The following is a 20,514-nucleotide window of genomic DNA, read 5'->3' on the forward strand; positions in this document are numbered from 1 at the left end:
AACGTACCAACATCTAAAATATACCTGATTATAATGAACATAATTATTTTCTTATCTTTGATTAAAGCTGTAAATCCTCTTCCTCCCGTGTGTCTTAAACACACACACACACACACACACACACACAATCTATAGCTATATTACGTAGGCAACATTTTCCCAATATTGCCCCTCTTAAATTGAAGTAAACTGTCAATATAATGTGGTCCTTAATCAGTTAACAAAACTCAAGCTGTGAAAGGAATAACAATGTAATGTGCTTGTGTTCCTCGGCTGATTAACCACCGCAAGTTCACAATTTATTAACAGACACAGATTAGTGATTATTAACTGATCATCTTGCCGCCTTCCTTTGCGGGCTGAGCAAGACAGGGCCGGCGGTAGTATTCTGGACGAGTATGATACCTGTGAGTTACGTGACGTTTTACGAGAAAAGTTTCCATTCGAATGGAAACAGCCAATCAATTAGGTGGAAAACTTTAAACATGAGATTCGAAAAACCTTACGGACAAACATTTTCTTACCAGCGTACGTTTGGTATGACTTAAAGTAGCAATAGTACTTTTGAGTTAAAACGTACCAAATGTGGTACGTTGGTACCAAAATTGGCAACCCTGAATTACATAGGTGCTTCAGTCTGGCGATCACATGACACTTTCAGAGTTAGCTATAGAAAATCTTAAGTACTTCAGTTTGTTATATCTATAAGAGGAAAAAAAAATACAAATGAAAACCAAATGGACAATGAACTAAACCTTTTACTTTACGCAGACAATGAAATAACACTAACACTGCAGGAAAACACTAAAGATGACCCCGTACAAAACGCGGAAAGTGAAGCAGAGGATTATAAACCACTTCACGCGAGTGAGAAGAGTCTAGGCGGGCAGGAAGCAACCGTGGAGGGAGCGTGGCACTTGTGAGGCTGTGGTGAAGGAAGCGCGTGCTAGCTCTGTCATATCCGCGGCGTTCAGAACCACGAGTGTCACCTTCGACTTATCGCTGCTGTGGAGAACTGTTCCGATCACCACGCCGTCATCCTCAGCCTGAAGGAGATGGGGACAATGATCGTTAGTCCTAAGAGAAGAGTTGAATGAGGTATGGGGTAATTAGATTGTTAATGTGCAAAGGTAGGTACCTAAGAAAGTTGATTATTGTTTTGAGGTATGGGAAGCTTAGTGATGGTTATTAAAGAGGCAAGCATGTTAGGTTAGGAATAGTTAGTTGTTCTTTTTTAATAATGAGATAATCTTAACAGCACCTCCTAACGAAGCAGTAAAATACCGACATTTAGTGATGAAGTAGTTTATGCCCAACACTTTTTTATTTATTTATTTTTTTTTTTTATTTGGCGGCCGGCCGTTGTGTGTCCTACATAGGCTCTCAAAGTTTGGTAGGTGCCTCTCAAGTCCACAATGAGAAGCTTGTCGGCCCGCTTGGAAGCAAGGAGAGTTATGCGTGTGTTCGGATGTTGGTGAGCATGTGGCCACCATGACGTAATACTACAACGTGACGTCACAATTGCCAATCACAAGGAGTTAAGTTGTCACCACGTTAGAGCTGCCATTTTTTTTTTTTTTTTTATGCAGGAGGGGCAACTGGCCAAGGGCACCAAAAAATGGAAAATAAAGCCCACTGGGTTGCCAGTTCCCTTAAAAGTCAAGTGAGTTATTCAAAATTCAGGGACAAATGTCTTGAAACCTCCCTCTTAAAAGAAGTCAAGTCGTAGGAAGATGGAAACACAGAAGCAGGCAGGGAGTTCCGGAGTTTACCAAAGAAAGGTATAAATGATTGAGAGTACTGTTAACGCTTGGAGAATTGGACAGAATAGGGATGAGAGGAAGAAGAAAGCCTTGTGCAGCGAGGCCGCAGGAGGTGGTGAGCCATGCAGTTAGCAAATAGCGATAAAAGATAGAAAAATATGCAACATTTCGGCGGTGAGAAAGAGGCTGAAGACAGTCAGTCAGAGGAGGGGAGTTGATGAGACGAAAAACTTTTGATTCCACCCTATCTAATAAAACTGTGTGAGTGAAACACCCCCAAACATGCGAAGAGTACTCTATGCAAGGACGGATAAAGTCCTTGTACAGAGTTAGCAGTTGGATGGGGGAGAAAAACTGGCGGAGACGCCGCAGAACGCCGAACTTCATAGAAGCTGTTTTAACAAGAGATGACATTAAAAGGTAAAACGTGTGGACCTGCGCACTCGCATCACCTGATCGCTGCAAGGCGGCTAACCGGCTTCATGAACACAATGGTTGACATGATGGCGGCAATATTGGACTAATTGACTTTTGCTTGCGGTCCTGTGGTAAAGCAAAGGATCTCTTTGACTTCTGTGTGCGTTACAAGCTTATTTTTAAAGAAAAACCGTGTGAAGTGTGCGGAAAGGTGGTTTTGGTGGACACTTAGATTAGGTTAGGTTAATTTAACGATCCTAGGGAGGTAATGGTCTGGGGGGGCGCAGCCCCCTATTTAGTTTAGCCTTGGAGGCGTCTGTGGAAGGCGCACCCCCGCTAGAAGACGATTAGGTTAGGTTTGGTTAGGTTAGGGTAAAGACCCTAGGGTGTGTCTTGGGGACCCATCATCCCCCCAAGCTATTTAAGACTAAGGGTCTCCGTAGATTTGTTTGGGGGGCGAATTTTGCTAAATTTGTCTCTCCCCCCCAAACTCCCGATTTCCACGTGCCCCCAAGCTTGCTGAGGGGGAAGGGGGATATCTAAAAGTACTTAAAGAGGTGCTATTGGCAAGATTTACCGAGTAATGAGGTTAGTAATTTGCTAGTTGATGTTGAAGTTAAAGAAAGTTAATTATACTTGTTAATTATCGTTTTGAATGGTGCCAAATGGAATATCAGCTTATATTTCGAGTTGTTAGGTTTAGAATAATTAGCTGGTTATAGTGATTAAGTCTAGGATGTATAATTTCAAATGAGGCATTGAACAGTTAGCTAGTTGGTAGAGTAGTGGAGTTATCATTTAGAATGGCGAGTTATAGAATATCATTAGGTAGTTACTGATGAAGAGGAGTCTTATAATTAGCTGGTTATTATGCTTAAGCACAGGAATTGGTCTTTCATCTCCGAATGGTGGAAAGTAAGATGTATATACTCATACTCATAGCAATCTTACCGTGGCTCCTGGTTTGGGCACGAAGCACGACACAGAGGCGTACATACCATCCTCACCCCAGTCCTTCACCTCCTTCGTGTCCAGCTCCACCTTGCCGAACTGTCAGAGGAGGAAGAATAACCAATATATTTTCAGTCAGCTCCGCTCTTAAGCTCTCCTTTTTAAGTCCTTCGATGTATATGGTTTTCAAGTAAGGGAAGAAATTCGGAATATCAAATAATACATGAAATGCAGAGTTTACTTATCAGGAGCTTAAGAAAACAGGAATGTTAACATCAAAATACATTTTTTTTCATTTGAGGGCTAGGTTAGGTTACGCAGGTTAAGTTTGTTTGAGATTCACTCAGTTCATTAGTTTCACTGCTGATCTCTTCGTTGTATAGATCACTCCTTAAAAAAGAAAAGACATTTTGATGTAAAGTGTCAAAAAATAATGAGCTAAGGAATTTTCTATAACCAGATAAGTTAAAATAAAAAAACCTACCTTGCCCATGGTGGTCTTCATGTCCCCCTTGGTGCCGTAGGAATACTTGTACTTCTTTCTGAGGAAGGAGGGATTGAGTGTGGGAATTTCGTAGGAGAAGTCAGTGATGTTGTCTGGTGTGAGGAGCAAAGAGCCGTCCTTCTGTCGGTGTGCCCTTGCCTTGCTGCCGCCGATCATCACCTGCACGAGAGAGAAGACTTGTTATTCTTACTTATCTTGCTACCCTTAAGTGATTCCTCACTGTGCCACTTCTTATTCTCAGTTTATTTAATTTTCATTATCATTTTGCCTCTGGATACTTCTTTATTTTTGGGACTTACAGCTTAAAGTCTCGTTTTTCTGCTAAAGTATTTTAAGTAACCCCATAGCATTAAGCTAAAACCAAAATCATCCTTATATTTACTCGTGTTGTCTGTGTTCATTTCTTATGTAAAAGGCGACTCTGGTTTAGGAAAACAAAATATGGTACTTATTCGTATATATTAAAGAACACCCTGATAAAGACGCCAGTCTTGAAAAAGTGCATGTAGTCTCAAGGATTCTCCAAAATCTAAGGACAAGTCTATTGTTTAATCGCCTTTGCACAAAACACTTACTTTATAGAGAAACAAACGAAATAAATACCTTTTTCTAGGTTTCGTCTTCTATAGTCGATCATATTTGCAGAAAACCTTAATCTTTTAGGGAATATCAAGTTAAACGTGCCTATATATTCAACTTTGTACATTTTAATCAACTGCCTCATCACAAACCAGTCATCGCTTACCAGGTTGAGTTCTGGTGTTGCCTTTTCGTTCACCTCCAGCGGCACGACGATCCTCTTGAGATTGCCGCCATCCATCTCATTCCCGAGGTTGGGGTTCTCCTATAGAGAGAGCGAAAGACGTGAAAAGTAGTGTCCAGAAGGGAAAAAAGAAATTATACAAAGGACTGAGGCTCATAAACATTTTCCCTGCTAAAAGACACGCCGGGTTATATCTTTCGGTTTAGTACAGCCACCGTAAACATTTGAACGACTGTATATTGTTGAGTCTATTTCTTTAATGAATCCTTTTCCCTTGTCAATATTTTCGTGATGATTTTATACCGTAGCTTTAGTGAATTGGACTGTAGCATATCCCAGTGAAAGAATTAATATGGGAAACAAATAAAAGAAAAGTGCAACAAAAAATAAGTCCAAAAAGAATGATATAAAGTCCCACTTCTCCCTCTCAACACACACACACACACACACACACACACACACACACACACACACACACACACACACACACACACACACACACACACACACACGGAATGGATCAAGTGGATAATGAGAAACTAATCCTGGAAGAAGAATATGACATTAGAAGCACAAGATCGCCTAGTAAGAAACTGAGGAAGGGAAGATGTCTGAGAGATGTTAAAAAATATAGTTTCCCGCAAAGATGTGTTGAACTTGGGACGGTTTGAGTGAGGAAGTGGTGTCAGCAACGAGTGTACATAGTTTTAAAGAGAAATTAGATAAGTGTAGATATGGAGACAGGGCCACACGAACATAAAGCCCAGGCCCTGTAAAACTACAACTAGGTAAATACAACAACTAGGTAAATACACACACACACACACACACACACACACACACACACACACACACACACACACACACACACAAAAAAAAAAAAAAAAAAAAAACTTTAATTGACATTTTTCCTACCCTGATGTTCTTGAGGTGAAGGGCGTGGAGGAACTTGGTGTCAGCATAGCCATTCACATCAATGACGATGTGGTTGTCTTGCTCGTAGCAGTTAATGATGTGCATGAAGAAGAATGCATCGCACTTCATCTTTTGCTTCACTTCCTTGCCCGTTTCGCGGTGCACCAGGTGAATCTTGATCTGCGGGTAGGCAGTGTTAAGTGAGACTGGTAGATTGGAGGATAGATAGTTGTGACATTGTGATGAATCTGTTTTGTTATGAAGATTTTCTCATTTATTTTTCATTCATTTACTCAGTTAGTCTATGACGAGGATTAACTCAGTCAGCCAGTCAGTCAGTCAGTTAATTAGTTAATCATTCTTTCATTTATTCAATTAGTCATTCTATATATAAACAGGTTCCGTCAGTCAGCCAGTCTCTCTGACTCTATCCTCATTTTCGTTTCAAGGCTAGATGTTGCGTCTATGTGCGCAACGACTTGACTTGCTCTCGTGCCCACGCTCCTGAATCTTCCGAGTTTTCCACCATCTGGCTTCGACTCAATAGTCACTCTTTAACGAATTTTATCTGTGCTGTCTATCTCTCCTCTGACTCCTCTGACTATAGTACATTTTTTTTACTATTTAACTTCCAAAGTGGAGCACATTCTGTCCCTCTATCCTTTCGCGGAGATCTCCATCCTTGGAGATTTCAATGTTCACCATCAGCTTTGGCGTTTCTTTCCCTTCACTAACCATTAGCCTTCAGCTTTGCTATCCTACATGACATAGAGCAACTGGTGCAACACCCTACTCGTATTCCTGACCGTCTTGGAGATACGCCCAACATTCTTGATCTTTTCCTTACCTCTAATCCTTCTGCTTATGCTGTTACCTTATCTTCTCCGTTGGGCTCCTCCGATCACAACCTCATTTCTGTATCTTGTCCTATTTCTCCAATCCTCCTCAGGATCCCCAAAGCGGAGGTGCCTCTGGCGTTTTGCCTCTGCCAGTTGGGGGACCTGAGGAGGTATTATGCTGATTTTCCTGGAATGATTACTGTTTCCGTGTCAGAGACCCATCTCTGTGTGCTGAACGCATAACAGAGGTGATAGTGTCTGGCATGGAGGCGTACATTCCTCACTCTTTTTCTCAACCTAAACCTTCTAAACCTTGGTTTAACTCAGCCTGTTCTCGTGCTATACATGATAGAGAGGTTGCCCACAAAAGGTACTTGAGCCTTCCATCTCCTGAATCTCATGCACTTTATATTTCTGCCCGGAATCATGCCAAGTCTGTTCTTCAACTTGCCAAACACTCCTTCATAAATAGAAAATGTCAAAATCTTTCAAACTCAAACTCCCTCGTGACTTCTGGCATCTGGCCAAAAACATCTCCAATAACTTCACTTCTTCATCTTTCCTCCTTTATTTCATCCTGATGGCACCACTGCCATCTCTTCTGTCTCTAAAGCTGAACTCTTCTCTCAAACCTTTGCTAACAACTCCACCTTGGATGATTCTCCCTCTCCTCCTCCTCTGACTATTTCATGTCTACAATTAAAATTCTTCGTAATGATGTTTTCCATGCCCTCGCTGGCCTAAACCCTCGGAAGGCTTATGGACCTGATGGGGTCCCTCCTATTGTTCTCAAAAACTGTGCTTCCGTGCTTGCACCTTGCCTGGCCAAACTCTTTCAACTTTGTCTATCGACTTCTACCTTTCCTTCTTGCTGGAAGTTTGCCTACATTCAGCCTGTTCCTAAAAAGGGTGACCGTTCTAATCCCTCAAACTACCGTCCTATAGCTTTAATCTCTTGCTTGTCTAAAGTCTTTTAATCTATCCTCAATAGGAAGATTCTTAAATATCTGTCACTTCATAATTTTTTATCTGATCGCCAGTATGGCTTCCGTCAGGGCCGCTCTACTGGTGATTTTCTGGCTTTCCTTACTGAGTCTTGGTCATCCTCTTTTAGAGATTTCGGTAAAACTTTTGCTGTCACGTTAGACATATCAAAAGCTTTTGATAGAGTCTGGCACGAAGCTTTGATCTTAAAACTACCCTCCTACGGCTTGTATCCTTCTCTCTCTCTTCTATTGCAGCTTTGGTAGACGGTCACTGTTCTTCCCCTAAATCTATCAACAGTGGTGTTTCTCAGGGTTCTGTCCTGTCACCCACTCTCTTCCTATTATTGATATTCTTAACCAAACATCTTGTCCTACCCACTCCTACGCTGATGATACCATCCTACACTTTTTACACGTCGTTTCAGTGACGACCAACCCTTCAGAAAGTCAACATATCATGCAGGGACGCCACAAAACTCCTAATTTCTGATCTTTCTAAAATTTCTGATTGGGGCAGGGAAAACGTAGTAGTGTTCAATGCCTCAAAATCTCAATTCTTCCATCTATCAACTCGACACAATCTTCCAGACAACTATCCCCTCTTCTTCAATGATACTCAACTGTCCCCCTTTTCTACACTTCTATCCTCGGCCTATTCTTTACTCGTAATCAAAACTGGAAACTTCACATCTTATCTCTTGCAAAAACAGCTTCTATGAAGTTAGGCGTTCTGAGGTGTCTCCGCCAGTTTCTCTCGTCTCCTCAACTGCTAAATCTGTACACCCTTGTATGAAGTACTATTCGCATGTTTGGGGGGGGAGGTTCCACTATCATAGCTTTTCGTCTCATCAATTGTCCTCCTCTAACTGACTGTCTTCACCCTCTTTCTCACCGCCGGAATGTTACATCTCTTGCTATCTTTTATTGCTATTTTCATGCTAACTGCTCTTTTGATTTTGCTAACTGCATGCCTCCCCTCCTCCTGCGGCCTTGCTGCGCAAAGTTTTCTTCTTCTCTCACTCCTATTCTGTCCAATTCCCTAACGCAAGAGTTACCAGTACTCTATCTTTCACACCTTTCTGTGATAAACTATGGAACTCCCTGCTTGTGTCTGTATTTTTAACTTTCTATAACTTGACGTCATTCAAGAGGGAGGTTTCAAGACATTTGTCTCTATCCTTTGGGAAATTCTATCGGCCTTGTAAGGAAACTGGCAACTGAGTGGGCATTTTTCTTTATATTTTTGTTGCCCTTGTCCAGTATTCCTCTTACATAAAAAAAGTTACTTGTTCATTCATTCACTCAATCAGATTAGTCAGTTAGTGTATGACTAAGTCAGTCAACCACTCGAACGCCCACCCAGTCAGTCCGTCAATCGGCAGTCAGTCAGTTACTCCGTTAATCACTCAACAACTCAACATTCCATCTACCCAGTCAGTCAGTTAGTTAGTAAGTCAGTTAGTAAGTCAGTCAGTCAGTCAGTCAGTCAGTTAGTTACCCATTTAATCACTCAACCACTCAAACACCAATCCACCCAGTCAGTGACACACACACACACACACACACACACACACACACACACACACACACACACACACACACACACACACACACACACACACACACACACACACACACACACACACACACACACACACACACACACACACACTGCCACAACCCACCAGCTTGTTGTTCATCCACTCCATGCCTCCAATGAAGGGTTTGTCCCTGATCGTGTTGGCCACCATTGCCTTCACGTCGATGGTCATGGGCTGCTCCAGGAGGATGAAATAGTTTTCAGTCATGCCAAAGGAATGCATGTGGCAAGGGTTCAGTTTCCAGCGGGCATCCACAGACGCCACCTTCTTGGGCTTGGCGAACACGTTGCCTGTACGGGGATTGGGGAATTTAGGTAGACTGAATGATACACATAGAATGAAAGGGAGATGAAATAGACTGGATATGAAGAATGAAATTGATGTTTTTAGTTTTTTTATTAATATATAGGAGAGGGGCCGGCCAAGGGTAACAAAAATTGCGATTAAAAGAATAGATCAACTGAGGTGCCGGTCCACATGAATAAATGGATGGACAACACTGAGACTTGTATAGAAAATCCGTATTTACTTACGCTAGTAAAATGAAATTATTTGATTTATGGGTAGAGGAGTAAAATAATTGAACTAAAATTGATATAGGAAATGAATACATACGTAGAAAATGAATAGTTACGGTAAATGTGTGGCGATGTATGTGCGTAACTGAATAAATTGATTATACTAGATTAGATTATTTCGTAAATAGATGAAGAAAAATCAATTCCCTTTAGTTGAAAAGAAAGTTTAAAGTTCTTCTCTTATGAAAATGTAGATAATTTTCTTCGCAGAAAATAACTAAACAAACAAATAAACACAAAATAAAAAGAATCAACAACAAAATAAAACTACGTTAGAAACATTGAAAATTCTGCCCTCGCGCCCTCCTGACACACAGCTGGCATTCTGCACTCACTCTTTCCCTCCTGCGGCGTGGGGGGGAAGCTGACGATGTCGTACTTAGGTCCTGTGGGTCCCACCATGTGTAGCACGTTGTAGGTGTTGCCATCAGGGAGCACGTGGGGGTTGGGGCAGTGGGAATTCATGTTTAATTCCTTGTGTAGGTCAACCTGGTGGGGAGAGAAAGAGGGATGGTAGTAGTAGTAGTGGTAATAGTAGTAGTAGTAGTAGTAGTAGTAGTAGTAGTAGTAGTAGTAGTAGTAGTAGAAGTAGTAAACAAGTCGTTTAAAAAGGAGAACCCACTGGAATTATCACTTCCCATAGTAGTCAAAGTGATTCGCAGCAGTAGTAGTAGTAGTAGTAGTAGTAGTAGTAGTAGTAGTAGTAGTAGTAATAGTAGTAGTAGTAGTGATTAGTGATAGTGTTCTACTTAGTTAATTATCATCGACACCACTATCATTAATTATGTTTTAGGTCTTCCTCCTCCTATTCTTACTTTTCTATTTCTACCTATTCCTCCCTGTTCTCCCTCCTCGTCATACAAACACCAGCTAATTCAAACACTATCGAAATCCCCAGTACCCACAATCCCGCTGGTGTGACGCATTCAACCCACCTCTCCTCGCGGCCCCTCACCTTGCTAATGGTCTCCAGGGTGGTGGGATCAATCTTGTGCAGGAAGGGCGCCTCAGTGATACAGTAATACTCGCCGCCAAACTTCACCACTCCTACGGGTGCGTTGTCTGAGAACATCTTGTCGAACGCAAACTTGTCACTCAACCTGGAGAGAGAGAGAGAGAATGGAGGAGATTAAGAGTAGCGAGGAAAGGAGGAAATGAAGCTAATTTGTCACTCAGCCTAGGGAAACAATGAGAGAGAGAGATCTAGCAAGGTAGAGACGTGAGGAGGGGAGAGAAAAGCTAACTTGTCCCTCTGCCTGGGGAGAGGTGAAGGAAGTTAGACGAGAAGAAGGGATAGAATGAACCTAGTTTGTCACTCAGCTTAGGGAGAGAATGAAATGGGTTAGACGCAAGGAAGGGGAGAGATGAAGGAGGCTAGACTTGGGGAAAGGAGAGAATGAAGCTAACTTTTCGTTCAGTCTTGAGAGAGAGGAAGGACGGTAGAGACATAAGAAGAGAGCAAAAATTATAGTTCTTAGGCTTTTAGAAGATTTGCAGCTTGCATTTTAAACCCAATGAAAAAGGAGAGAGTAAGTAGTAACCTAGAAAAGTTACTCCATCTTTGACATAGCAGCGCGTTAGAAAAAAGTAGTCACACCCCATCACACGTATCATCATTACTAAACGAAGGATTAGCTTTTCTAAAACTATCATAAAAAGTCACGATTCTCGAACTTTGCCAATCAACTAGCTTTTCTAGACTTTCGCGGAAAAATCATAATCTTGAAAAAAAGTAGTGATTTTCTAAAACTCGCAAAAAGTCGTCATTCTTGAAAATCAACCAACAAATGTTTCTAGAAATAAATAAAGGTCATCATTCACTAATACCTACGCGGCCGATCAACTAACCAGCTCTTTAAAACTCTTAGAGACTCGCATAAGATTCACCCATCTTTAAAAATCTCTTAAGTTATAAATTCTGAGAAAAACCAATCTTTAAAACCTCCTATACTTACACACACACACACACACACACACACACACACACACACACACACACACACACACACACACACACACACACACACACACACACACCGCGTAGTGTAGTGGTTAGCATACTCGATTCACAATCGAGAGGGCCGGGTTCGAGTCCTGGTAAGCGGCGAGGCAAATGGGCAAGCCTCTTAATGTGTGGCCCCAGTTCACCTAGCAGTAAATAGGTACGGGATGTAACTCGAGCTCTGGTTGTGGCCTCGCTTTCCTGTGTGTCTCTGTGTGCTCCCGTGACGTCTCAGTCCTGGTCCCGAAGATCGGTCTAGTGAGCTCTGAGCTCGCTCCGTAATGGCCTCGGGAAGACTAGCTGGGTGACCAGCAGACGACCGAGGTGAATTACACACTCACTCACTCACTCACTCACTCACTCCTCACTCACTCACTCACTCTCTCTCTCTCTCTCTCTCTCTCTCTCTCTCTCTCTCTCTCTCTCTCTCTCTCTCTCTCTCTCTCTCTCTCTCTCTCTCTCTCTCTCTCTCTCTCTCTCTCTCTCTCTCTCTCTCTCTCTCTCTCTCTCTCTCTCTCTCTCTCTCTCTCTCTCTCTCTCTCTCTCTCAAAAGCATACTTTAAGAACCAGCTCTCAAAACTTATAATAAAAAAAATCTCGTGTGCTAACTCTAAAAACTTGCCATCTTAAAAAGGTGACTTTACGAATCAACTCTTAAAGAAACAAACAAAAACGAAAAAGAAAAGAAAACACGCACAATAAATCACATAAAAAAAAAGGAAAGGAAAACTTATCTCCAAATAATTACTTTATAAACCAACTCTTAAAAGAACACAACCTCAAACCACGCAAAATTAAAGAGGCAAATTAATAGAATAAAATAATTAACCATACCTCACCAACCAGACTCGTCACAACGAACCAAACCTCAAAAACCAACTCACTCACTTAATTACTTATTCATTCACTCACTTACTTGGCCAACTTATTCTTGGTGACCGACTTGCCCGTAGTACCGAACTCGGACACCACAATCTGGCCGTGCTCGAGGTTGGTGGTGTAGGCGTAGGAGCGGAGGAACCTGCTGGTATAGGTGACGCCAGTTTCCGTGATATTGAACTTCTGCAGGAGCGCAGAGCCGTCGAACACGTGGTTAAATTCATTTTCCCCGTAAGTCATGCGTCCAGGCCCATTAAGGATGTAGGAACCGCGGAGCCACGAAGGGATGTTGCCTGTAGGAGGAGAAATGGGTATGTAAGTGGATAGAAGAAGTGGTAGTGTGATGGTAGTAGTAGTAGAAGTAGTAGTAGTAGTAGTAGAAGTAAGAGTAGTAGTAGTAGTAGTAGTAGTAGTAGTAGTAGTAGTAGTAGTAGTAGTAGTAGTAGTAGTAGTAGTAGTAGCAGCAGCAGCATCAGTGTAGTAGTAGTAGTAGTAGTAGTAGTAATAGTAGTAGTAGCAGCAGTAGTATACTAATAGTAGTGATAATATGAGTAGTAGTAGTAGCAGTAGCAGGAGTAGTATAGTAGTAGCAGCAGCAGCAGTAGTAGTAGTAGTATTTGTTGTTGTTGTGTCAGTAATATAAAAAGAGAGGGAAAATATAGGAAGAGGAGGAGGAGAAGGATGATGAGGAGGAGGAGAGGAGAAAGAGAACAGAATCGCAATTTGTAACGTAGGAAATGTTAGATATTGAATGCGTTGCAATATAAGATGTAGGTACAAGAGGAGGATGAGAAGGAGAGGGACGAGGAAGAGCATCTGTAAAGCTAATGGATGTGGAGGAAAGCTGAGATGGTAATATTATCGTAAAAGAGAACTGGAGGGAAAGGAGGAGGGGGAGGAGGAGGAGAAAGGGCAGTGAAAGCGGAGGAGAGGATCACGAGCTTAACGAGTAGGAGGAGGAGGAGGAAGAGGTGGAGGTGGAGGAGAAGAAGGAGGAGGAGGAGGAGGAGGAGGAGGAGGAGGAGGAGGAGGAGGAGGAGGAGGAGGAGGAGCAGAAAGAGGATGAGAGGCAATAAAACATGAATCTTGATGAACTGATAGGTTAACTGAAATTTCGTCTTATCTATTGGTGTCCAGGAGGAGGAGGAGGAGGAGGAGGAGGAGGAGGAGGAGGAGGAGGAGGAGAAAAAGCAGAAGAAGGAGGAAGAGGAAGAGGAGAAAAAGAAGAAGAGAAGGAGGAGAAGGAATTGAAGGAGAAGGAAGAGGAGAAAGAGAAGGAGGAGGAGGAGAAAGAAGAGAGGAGAATAATAATAAAGCTAATAGACAAGTAATTCGAAGATAAGATTCCAAGAACCATGTGGGAGAAAAAAGATCACACACACACACACACACACACACACACACACACACACACACACACACACACACACACACACACACACACACACACGGAACCTGTTTGCCAGTGATCTGGTTTTTGTTTACCTCACCAGCTCATAACAAGGCAGCTCTATCTCTATTAAAGGCCGATCGAATGCTTCTTTACTTCTTCTCGTCTTCACACTTAAATTTGCACGTAAACCAGAGGAGCGCAAAGGAACACAAAGGAAGAACAAGAACATTGGTAGACTTGTTAGTCATTGCGGGGTTGTCTGTGATAAGATACACCCACTGTCTTCAAAGCAAAGATAGATTAGATGAAGGTTCCTATCGACTCGTACTAGTAAAAGTAAAGATAAGGAAAGCGAATGGTTAATATTACTAACAGGATAGTGAAGATCAAGATTGCAAATGTAATGGAAAATAAAAGTAAAAGTAAGAATGTATATAATGAAAATTGCTAAACGTGACTTTGATTTTAAAGTTCTGCTTAAACTGATATATTCACTGTGATATGGAAAAGAAAAAGAAAAAAAATATTTATTGTGTTATGGGAAAGATATAAAGAAAAAAAATGATATGGGAAAGTAAAGAGAAAAGAGGAATGATAACGATACTTTAGTGAAATTTGGATAAAACGTAATTTAAAACTGATTCATCCATAGAAAATTTGTTCTGAGCTTTATAGGAGCAAGTGGAAAGTCATGGATGAGGAGAAATCTTGATCTTTTTCTCATCCTCTTTATTTCTTTAGATTAGATGTTGAGTATCACACACACACACACACACACACACACACACACACACACACACACACACACACACACACACACACACACACACACACACACACACACGGCCCGGTAGCTCAGTGGTTAGAGCACTGGCTTCACAAGCCAGAGGACCGGGGTTCGATTCCCCGGCCGAGTGGAGATATTTGGGTGTGTCTCCTTTCACGTGTAGCCCCTGTTCACCTAGCAGTGAGTAGGTACGGGATGTAAATCGAGGAGTTGTGACCTTGTTGTCCCGGTGTGTGGTGTGTGCCTGGTCTCAGACCTATCCGAAGATCGGAAATAATGAGCTCTGAGCTCGTTCCGTAGGGTAACGTCTGGCTGTCTCGTCGTCAGACACTGCAGCAGATCAAACAGTGAATTACACACACACACACACACACACACACACACACGAAAGAAAATCCTGTTCATTAACCCTTTCATTACCATGACGCGTTTTCATATTCATTCTGGTTACTATTTGGCGATTTTATATAGCTTCAAATTTTATGTGGGGAGTAAAATAGTGAAGACTCTGACCATTATTCCATCGACCCTTCCTGATGTAAATAAAATCGGCTAATCATACCCAAAACTCAGGTTAGAAATGCGTCACAGTACTGAAGGAGTTAAGAGTTTCAAATGAAACTTCATAATGTTCGTTCTTTATTTTCGCTCGGTTGTGTAGTAGTACATGAAGAAAGGAAAGGGGAAAAGAAAGGAATTAGCAAACTTCATAAATAAAATTGCCAGAAATGCTTCTCTATATTAAACTATTTCGTGGTCGTTTTTCCTTTGTGTTTGTTTGGGTACTAACATAAGAAGAGAGAAGAGAAAGGAAAGGGGAGGAGAAAAGAGATCGGGAGGCCTCATATAGAAAACCTCACACAATAAAAACGAAGACTTTCATTTGAACTTTCTAGTGTTAGTTTTTTTTTTTATTTGTGTTCGTTTACGTAAGAGTACAGGAAGAAAGAGAAGAAAGGAAAGGAGGAAGAAAAGAGATTAGCAGGCTTCATAAAAAAAAAAATCTGAGGACTTTCAATTAAACTTTCTAGTGTTCGTTTTTTATATGTATTCGTAGGCAGAAAGGAAAGAAAGAAAAGGGAAAAGGAAAATGATTCACAAGCTTCATAGATAAACTGCAAAGAAAAACCTGAGGACTTTTAAATGAAAGTCAGCGTTCGTTCTTCCTTTGTGTTCCTTTACGAAATAGCACAGGTAGAAAGAGGCGAAGGGAAAGGAGTTAGCGAGCTCCATAGAGAAAACCCGGCGGAAAGGTTACAGTGTGACAGCAACAATAGCGATTATCGGCTGGAGAAAGTGCAGTGAAGTATTACCGAAGCTGAAATATAGTGGTCCAGTTTTGTAGGGTTTCCTAAAGGCGCTTGTTCAACTCTCTGACCTGTGTTTTGAAGTGTTCAGCTCTCTTACAAAGACTGTTTATAAAGGACAGAGCTGAAACATAATGGTTCCTGACTCTTAGCCTCCAGGCATTCAGGTCTTCACGTGGGTTTCATCTTGTACCCCGGTTTTGAAATGCTTAGCTCTCTTAGGGACTATTTTCAAAGGCCACGAATAAAGAACAGTGGTTCTTTGTTTTCGTATGTTCTTATAGGGATTGCCATGTACAGGTCTCACTGCTTGTAACATTGTCAAAATAGCAGTAAAGGCGAAAAACGCACGTACACACATGAAAACAGAGAGACATAATTCCAGAGTTTACTAATGAAAGAAATCAAACAATAAAGACACTAGTAAAATATTTCATTAGTGAGGTGGATAGAATAACGACAAAAGCGAGAAACCAATTTTTATACATAAAAAAAAGAAAATGGCAGATAATTCCAGACTCTAGTAATGAAATGAAGCATAAAGTTTAAATGCAAGCAATTTCAAGCGAAAAATCACACATTAGATATACGAATAGCATAAAATGACTAATAATTCCAGCGTTTTAGCAATGAAAGAGACAAATGCTTGAGAAAAAAAATGATTAATGACGGACGCGAACGAAAGCACCAACACACACACACACACACACACACACACACACACACACACACACACACACACACACACACACACACACACACCACATAACCTCACCTGCAACACTTCCATCTATGGGCGTGACATGCTCCTCCACGCAGTTCCTATCCCAGGTGCTAAACTCGTAAGGCATATTGAGTCTTCGAAAGGTACCGACACTTCGCCGCTTTAAATACACAAAACGACTTAAGTATGAGACTGCGACTGTTCCCGCTTGAGTGATTGAGAGTTGTGGAATGCGAGAGTTTGGGGTGAATGAGAGGTGGGCGTGCGTGGAGAGGCAGGGGAGAGGAGAGAGGGATGGTCTGAGCGCGCGAGATGATAGCGACGGACTGGAGGGAAGAAGTAAACGTGAGGTGTCTTTATTGTGACTAGCTGCATGGTTAGTCGTCCCTCTCTCTCTCTCTCTCTCTCTCTCTCTCTCTCTCTCTCTCTCTCTCTCTCTCTCTCTCTGCGTGGGAGGACTGACCAGCGTGGATGTCAGGTGAGTGGAGAGCGGGAGGGAGGAATTGTAATGAACAATAATGAACACCACCACTACAAATCAAGGCAACAAACAGTGGGGGAGGAAGAAAAAAAAGCCGATTGCAGCGTTAAAAGTCAATGAGATAAGCAGAAAGGCAGACACAAGATTGGTGTGGTTTTCTTGTAGTGTTGTGAGAGAGAGAGAGAGAGAGAGAGAGAGAGAGAGAGAGAGAGAGAGAGAGAGAGTTTCTTGGTTATCTTTACATCTCATTTTACGAGTTTCCTTTCCTTTAAGTCTTCAACAGAGAGAGAGAGAGAGAGAGAGAGAGAGAGAGAGAGAGAGAGAGAGAGCGCTGCAAGTACTTAGTTTTTCCTCTCCTTCTTTGGTTGGGTCCATATAAACATCAATTAGACTCCTGCTCACTTTCACGCTTTCACACTTTCGGTTAGGTTTGATTAAGTGAAATGGTTAAGTTAGGTTAGATTCTGATCTCTTAGGTCAACTTGGTTTTTCTTTTCTTAGTTTATCAGGTTGATTTTGGTTAGATTCGGATAAGTTAGGTTAACATGTACGTTACGTTGTTATAAGTTTGGTTAGGTTAGGTTATAGTAATTAAATGATGTGAAGTGAGGTTTATGTTTGGTTTGGTTAGGTCAGGTATGGTTAGGTTAGCTTTGATTAAATTTGGTTTTGCTGAATTTAAGTGAAATCTGTTTTCGTTAGGTTTAGTTGTATTAGTTTAAGTTGCGTTAGGTTACAACTTCGTACTCAAATCCTAGTCATAGTGAAACTTAGATTAGGATAGGTTAATTAGGTTAGGTAATATTAGGTAAAGGTGTAAGGTTAGGTTAGGTTAGGTTAGGTTAAGTTAAGTTAAGTTGCATTAGGTTAGGTTACAACTTCTTACTCCTTCAAATGCAAGTCGTAATCAGAGTTAAAGATACAAGCACTCCCAGTTATATATAACCTCACCCGTAATCATTTAATCACTACTGTCTCTCATCTTACTCAATCTAGGAGAGATAAAGATAGAGTGCCACAAAAGAAAACAAAGGAAGAACAGACAATACCAAACCAACGGTCGTATTTTTAAACACTTGTTCTCTCACCAGCGCTGTTTTCAAAGGCCATAAAAATTTATTAGTCGGGTTCTCATAAGTGATTCTCGAATTAATTGTACAGAATCCTTGTTAAACTATCGTAAAGGAGTACAAAGGAATTATAAACTGACAAATTAAAAGGCCGCTTACTTTTGAAAACTTATTTTTCTGTTGCTGATGTAACATACTTAATAAATTACTAAAGAAATCATGAAACTACTCTTGAAAGTCCCATTTACTTCCATTACATCCGTTCAACTATGACTAGAATCACAAAAACACCCTAGAAAGCCCCAAAAGTCTCAGTAACCTCTGTTTTACCTTATTAAAGTATACAAAAACATATTGAAAACCACTAACTTCCACTAGACCCGGTTGAAAATATCACCAGAATCATGTAAACATCCATGAAAGTCCCAATAACCTCCACTACAACCTGTTAAACTATCATTAATACCATCAACACATTCTTGACCACCTAAATAACTTCTGGATCCTGTTAACCTAAAGCAAGTGAAATTAAGACACCCAAAAGATTCAGAATACACATCCAGATCAGACTTATTGATCCTTACTACGATGATTGTGAAAAGCTACACCGTTCTAAAGGAAAAGTTACTTGGGAGAGGAATGAAAGCTAGGGAAGAGAAAGTTGAAAAGAATGTATAGTGAAAAGGGCGTAGCATAAGTGAAGAATGGAAAAAAAGGGGAAAGGGGAGTACACAGACAAGATGGTAAGTAGAGAAAGTAGATAAGAAAGGATGAAAAGAGGGAAAGGAGATGATGGAAACTAGAGAAGAGAAATGAAATAAGGAAACAGAAATGAGAGATGAAAGGACGGAACAAAAGTGAGGGAAAAGATGGAGAGTGAGGAAGAGGTATGAAAGGAAAAGAATGAACAGAAGGAAGGAAGATGAAGAGTAAAGAGGGATAGGAGGAAATAAGGAAACGGAGAAAAGGGAAGATGAAGAATGTAGAAAAGAGGTAGAGAAGATGAAAACGACGAAAGGAAAGGGCAAGGAAAAAGAGAGAAATGAATGGGAATGTCATATGAATAGGAAAAGATGGGAGTACGAAATGATGGAGAGAAAAAGACAAGACAAGACAAGACAAGACAAGACAAGACAAGACAAGACAAGACAAGACAAGACAAGACAAGACAAGACAAGACAAGACATGAGACAGACCAGACCAGACGAGACGAGACGAGACCAGACGAGACGAGACGAGACGAGACGAGACGAGAGAGAGAGAGAGAGAGAGAGAGAGAGAGAGAGAGAGAGAGAGAGAGAGAGAGAGAGAGAGAGAGAGAGAGAGAGAGAGAGAGAGAGAGAGAGAGAGAGAGAGAGAGAGAGAGAGAGAGAGAGAGAGAGAGAGAGAGAGAGAGAGAGAGAGAGAGAGAGAAATGGAGAAATGGAGAGGGGGAGACACGTGACACTCAATAAGGTATCAGAGACAATATCAAGACTGCAAATTGATTCTTCTGATAAAAGTGAAGCTCGTTTGGCTGGCATTTGAGACTAATGGCCTCCTCCTCCTCCTCCTCCTCCTCCTCCTCCTCCTCTCCTCCTCCTCCTCCTCATCATCATCATCATCATCATCATCATTAATATCATCATCATCATCATCTCTTCTCCTCCTTGATGTCTAGAAAATTTTCATTTTTCTGCATATTCTTCGTTTTGTTCCTTGATTGTCTGTCTGTCTGTCTGTCAGTCTATCAACTTATCTACATGTCTACATGTGTGGTCAGCCCTCGTCCGAGTCGGACGTGCCTGGGTTCGCTCCGAGAAATCTGGATTACAGCTATGGCGGGACGTCCTCTGGCAGATTTGAAGAAGCTACAACGTAATCAACTAAAATCAATCAACAAGGATGAGTTGATTGAAGCTATAGTATCTGCTGAAGATCGTAATCCTAGAGCAACGGCCATACTAGAAGATCGCCTGTTGAATATAGCCAACGAACTAGCAGCCCTAAGACAAGTTGTGACAAATTCCGAAACAGCTGTGGACAAGAAACTGTCGGAAATGCAACAAAAACTAGACAAGCAGACTGACATAATAACGAAGCAACAGTTATTCCTCGAGCAACTTGATCGGAAGGAAAGAGAAACAAACATAGTGGTGCTGGGCGTCCCAGACGAGGAAGAAGCACTGGAAGGAGCTACATGTGACGACGACAAATTACACAAGATCTGGAATGTGATTGGCACCAATACCACGATCCGATCACATAGAAGGCTATAGGGAAGCGCGAGCCAGGCAGTGCACACCGAAGACCCATCCTTGTTATTGTTGACAGCAAGAACGACCGTGACAATACCCTGGCAAAATCATCAGAACTGAAGGAACGTGGTGCCCCATATGACAAAGTCTTTATCAAGAAGGATGTACACCCAGCAGTTCGGCAGGAATGGAAAAGATTACGTGATGCCGCAGCAGCGAAAAAGGAACGACCAGATAATCAGGAGTGTACTATTCGTTTAGACGTAAGGGAGAGAAAACTGTATCGTGAAGGAGTGGTGATTGATCAGTGGAATTT

General features: G+C 41.5%; 1 protein-coding gene across 1 annotated transcript; it reads right to left on the reverse strand.

Annotated features, from left to right (window-relative positions):
• Positions 1-740: 740 nt before the first annotated feature.
• LOC123512187 (carotenoid isomerooxygenase-like) lies at positions 741-16,750 on the reverse strand. The gene is made up of 10 exons (XM_045268430.1): positions 16,462-16,750; positions 12,237-12,492; positions 10,274-10,418; positions 9,654-9,807; positions 8,825-9,030; positions 5,315-5,494; positions 4,382-4,480; positions 3,616-3,795; positions 3,132-3,230; positions 741-1,046 (listed from the first exon to the last, which is right to left on the reverse strand). Exons 1-10 carry the CDS (start codon positions 16,535-16,537, stop codon positions 879-881), a joined length of 1,563 nt encoding a protein of 520 aa, XP_045124365.1. The 5' UTR covers positions 16,538-16,750; the 3' UTR covers positions 741-878.
• Positions 16,751-20,514: the final 3,764 nt, after the last annotated feature.

This window comes from Portunus trituberculatus, chromosome 33 (genome assembly GCF_017591435.1).
Source record: "Portunus trituberculatus isolate SZX2019 chromosome 33, ASM1759143v1, whole genome shotgun sequence".
Lineage (NCBI taxonomy): Eukaryota > Metazoa > Arthropoda > Malacostraca > Decapoda > Portunidae > Portunus > Portunus trituberculatus.